This window comes from Hylaeus volcanicus, chromosome 1 (assembly GCF_026283585.1).
Source record: "Hylaeus volcanicus isolate JK05 chromosome 1, UHH_iyHylVolc1.0_haploid, whole genome shotgun sequence".
Classification (NCBI taxonomy): Eukaryota; Metazoa; Arthropoda; class Insecta; order Hymenoptera; family Colletidae; genus Hylaeus; species Hylaeus volcanicus.
The window spans coordinates 9,092,245-9,096,996 of NC_071976.1; the positions used below are offsets into that span (position 1 = coordinate 9,092,245).

General features: G+C 36.3%; 2 protein-coding genes across 4 annotated transcripts in view; one reads left to right on the plus strand and one right to left on the minus strand.

Moving 5' to 3' along the window:
- The window catches only part of LOC128885230 (glucose dehydrogenase [FAD, quinone]-like), an 8,811-nt gene extending 5,801 nt beyond the window's left edge, over positions 1 to 3,010 (minus strand). The window contains exons 1-2 of the mRNA XM_054139164.1: positions 2,268 to 3,010; positions 671 to 1,106 (exon numbers count right to left, since the gene is read on the minus strand). Coding sequence (XP_053995139.1) covers positions 671 to 1,106; positions 2,268 to 2,675 — 844 coding nt within the window. The 5' untranslated portion in view covers positions 2,676 to 3,010. The remainder of the gene's footprint in view (positions 1 to 670; positions 1,107 to 2,267) is intronic.
- Positions 1 to 4,752, plus strand: part of LOC128872082 (flotillin-2) — a 150,442-nt gene that overhangs the window by 120,508 nt on the left and 25,182 nt on the right. The gene's annotated exons all lie outside the window — the stretch shown is intronic.

The following is a 4,752-nucleotide window of genomic DNA, read 5'->3' on the forward strand; positions in this document are numbered from 1 at the left end:
TAGCTTTGTTTCGTTTAATTTAGTTTTGCTTAGCATTGCTCAGTTTTGGATAACTTTGGATAGCAGATTCGTTGACTATCGTTTCAATTAAAAATTTGAAAGAGTCCAATAAATTAGGGATATAGACATTTCCTAGGGATTAGAAATTAGGGATATAGAAAGTTAATGCACTTCTTTTCCTATATATTAGTATCGAACGTTATCCAATAGTCTCGTATTTAATAGTTGAAATTTCGAACCAAATAGAAACCAAATTTTCAATTAGCTTCTCAAAATAGCTCTATATTATAAAACAAAATATAAAGGTCTCCTATGTCAATATCTACCCCCATCAGATTTTCTTTTAATTGAGTGATATATATTAGATATAGAAATTAATTCTGTGCCTTTCAAATTATAAGGTAAACTTGAAGATAAACTTGAACTTGCCAATTATTTAAAAAGAAAATCTTTAGTCCTCGGAACCTTTTACAAACAGCCAATTTATTATAATAATAAAGAACAATAGTCAGGGTGTAATAGCTGGTCTGTAATTTTTTGAAATATTTATATCGAAATTCTTTTAAATATATTAAATGTAAACATTACCTCTACACCTCTCTAAACAAAACTCAATCTTTATTTAAACAAAAAGGAGCAAACGCAATATAAAAATAGAAGCAACGCTTGCCTTCGCGCACCAAAATCTTCTCCGCGACCGAGTGTATGCTAACATGCAGATTCTTCCTCTTCGAAGCCGATCGAAGGAAAGCCTTCGCGGTGCTGCAACGAAGCCCATCCCTCACTGTAGCATGTGAGTACGTAATTCCAGTTTGAACAGGTCCATTCGAATCTACCAGTTCGTAACCCATTTCGGTGACTCCTTTTACCATGTAATTAGTTATGGGTGTACGGTACTTAAAATGCTCTACGGTGAGGTATCCACCTGTTTGGTGGTACGGCGAATTTTCAAATTCTTTGATCCTCATGTCTTCGGACTTCTTGAAGTAGGGCAACACGTTTTCGTAACTCCATCCTGGATTACCTAGCATTTCCCAGCCATCGTAGTCTTTCTTATTGCCACGGATGTAGAGCATCGCGTTTAGTACACTACTTCCACCGAGGACCTACGGTATTTCAATGGGAATTTCATGAACGATCCGGTCTAAAAACTCATGGTCGTGAATAATATACAGGGTGTCCACGCTAAAGTGTGACAGATGCATATTTTCAATAACTATTGATGATACGAAAAAATTGATTCGGAAGGGAATTGTTAACAAGATGGAGCCAAGATAGAAGCTTGGATTCAAGTTTTCAGACAAGATCGAGAGCGAGGGTTATGTTTTGATTGCAGCAGGTCAAACTTAAGGGATGAGAATAAATGTTGAAGGTACACTGATTGAGGAATTCTAAATTTCTTCCATTAATAAATGAGATTGTTAATTTTGAAGGAAAATGTGAATTAAATTCTGAGGATGCGCTCTTTTTATTAACAAATGTTATCTTGCAACCTATGATTGAAGCGTTCACTGCGCAAGTTGATTAACTCCATCAGTTACATAAAAATTATAAGATTACTGACGATGATCCCTTAACCCTTTGGACTCGAGGCCTTTTTTTCTGGTATCTACCAGCAACTCAAGATGTTTCTTAGCATTCTATCGCCATGAATTCTAAGCTATTTAGATTTGAGAATAAGCTCACCATTACCTCACCGATAATCATTTTATTGACACTTTGAACTCCAAAGAAATTAAACCTAAAGGAACTTTAGGTGTTGCAAATTTGCTGCTTGAAACCTAATGGTGATTGAGAGTCACCTCTCGAGTGCAAAGGGTTAATATTAGGGGTGTGCGAGATCCCGGTCGGGACGGAAATTCCTCCCGGGATCGGGATGAAATCCCGAGAATTTCAAAATCCTGAATACATCCGGGATTCCCAAGAATTTCGAGATCCCGTAAATGTTCGGGATTCCCAGGAATTTCGAGATCCCGTACATTCGGATTGCTGAAATTTTCAAGAATAACAATACTTTCGGAAATCCCAGATATTATTCTATATCCCGTACATTGTCAGGAATCCCGAACATTTTCGAGATCCCGTACATTCTCGGGAGTCCCGGATTTTTGCGGGATCTCGTATGTTCTCGGGAATCCCGAATATTCTCGAGAATCCCGAATATTTTCGGGAATCCCGGATATTTTACGAGAATCCCGAATATTTTCGGGAATCCCGCACACCCCTAGTAAATATCAATAAATGTAATTCAATTTAATTTGCCATACCTTGCCACGTGGCCAGTTGCACTTGCGATTCTTCATAGCTAGACAATACCCTTCCGAAGGTTCCGTTTTAAATTGCCAATCCAATGGCGAGAGCTGTAAAACCGGCAACGCGACTGGTACGTCCGATATTTGTGGTTCGTCGGGGCCAGCCTCCAACAATAACACCGTCCAGTTACCATTTTCCGACAAACGATTTGCCATTACCGCGCCAGCTGAACCTCCACCGATTATCACGAAATCGTAACTGCTTTGAATGTTCACCGGGGATATCGGTTTGACTCTGTGCTCGCGATCGGCGATATCGGGTCTGTGCATGTTGATGAGCATCCTTAGAAGGATCAGGAAACTCAATTCAGGTCCGAAAGACATCGCTATTCGGAGTGCAGACAGTCTGCCAATCGTAGCCATCCTTTCTAAAGGTTTAGGGAATCACTATGAACGAAACCGAAATCGTAAAATGTATTTTTTCTTCGTTATTTCCACTTCTTATAATTCTGTAAGCTGTTAAGCTTGTATAGTTGACGAAAAAATGGCTGTCGATTTTAATAAAATTGATTCGCGAATTTCTGCCAAGAAAATAGCTTTTGTTTAGGTTAACGAACACTGGTACTTAAATTCCTTAGCATTTCTTTCACAATTGATCTGAAATAAATGTATAGCGTACAGTTAAGAGGACGTTTCGCGCACTGTTCCGAGTCACACACGCATGGTTTTCCTCAAACCATAGAAAGTCGACTGACTGAAAAATGAAACGAAGGAAATTCGATCGGTAATACCGAATTTTGCTTCGTCAGGTGTTTTCTGTACGTGCTCGAGCGTCCGAATTAAAAGTTTGCAGACGTGGAAGCAAGTTTGGGATATTTGCTTGTAGCCTTGGAGTATCGTGGTGAGTTTAGGAAGGAATCGATATCGTCTACCGGAAGTACTACCGGGTGTTAGTGTAATACAAGGTGGTTGTTTTTTATTTATTTTCATTTATTTATTTATTTATTTATTTATATAAACGGGAATGATCCATGTGCGTTTATAAATAGTAGGCGTAAAAATTAATTCTGTGTCTCTATGTTCAATTATTTATAACTACAATAGAATTATTATAATAATATTGTTATTTCATTTTGCATAAGTGTACATGCCTTTTGGTTATGTTTGTCATGTATTTATTATATTAGTTTATATCGTAAACTAAAATTATAAATGATTGATTATAAAGACACAGAATTAATTTGTACACGTAATATTGTAAACATGTCTAGTGTAGTCTGTTTGTCGCGAAAAATAAGGAACACATACATTTAATAAGCTACATGTACACCAAGTTTATTTTAATCTTGAAGTAAAGGAAGATGGGTTTATACCTCCATGATGAGCTGATATGTTCGAAATAAATTGGCTCAATGCATGAAGAATATGTGAACATAGATTACCTCATCGTATAAAGTGAAATTGCAATGTTTTCCCAAAAAGATAACTTGTACGCCATTTTCAAAAAGAAGTTGTGTAATAAGATAAATAAGCAACTTGAAGAAACATGATATTTTTGATAACATTGCAATGTCAGCTTGTGTGTTGACATATTTCGGATTGCTTCATGTAAGAGAGAAACATTAAGATTTTGTATAAGTATTTAAGTATCTTTAATCTGTGTTTCACGAGTCTTTTGGATTTTTGTCGCAGTTGCATGAATATAGTGTTTTTCCATATATAATCGGATTAGTCAGGTAGGCTTATCAAACAAATAAAAATTATGTTTAATAATTCACGATAGAGTCTTGCTGTATAAAAGGAGGTGTAAGACCTTTATTTCGTATTCTCTTTTATTGTAGAAGTCACGGGTAGTGCTTTACCTGTAACAACATCAAATAAGGTAACTATCCTGATGAATAATTTCCTAATTCTTCAGGATGTACAGGGTCCTGTTATATAAAAATTGTTTTTTTTTCTTTATTACAATCAGGACATATACACTTAAACTAAGAGTATCATATTATTACAATTATTACTACACTTCATCTTTCTATGTACACATACAGCCTACTGTAGAGTCACCAGTGTTTATAAATAGTTATCGTTGTAACCACACAAAGTGTCCACAAAAATTTCAGAATCTTAGATCTAAAAAAGGTAACCAGACTTCAGTATATCATTCCAATAGAGCATCATCAACCCCAATTTCTATGATACATCACCTTCCCATCAACACTATAATCCTGATCCATCAGATCTCCAAATACGTCACAGTTTCCTAGCCTCCTGGAGTAACACATTTCAATATTTACAAGTGTTTCACTCGGAGCTCAGAGAACATTGTCTTCATTTCACCCTGTGAATCATCTTTCTACATCCTAGAATACCGGAACTTCTAGTCTAGAGTTAGAGCTGGACTCCTAATCCAGATCTGAATCTTCTTTGAACTCTAGTCTCTGAATCTTTTTTGAACTCTGAATCTTGTTTGACTCTGAATCTTGTTTGACTCTGAATCTTG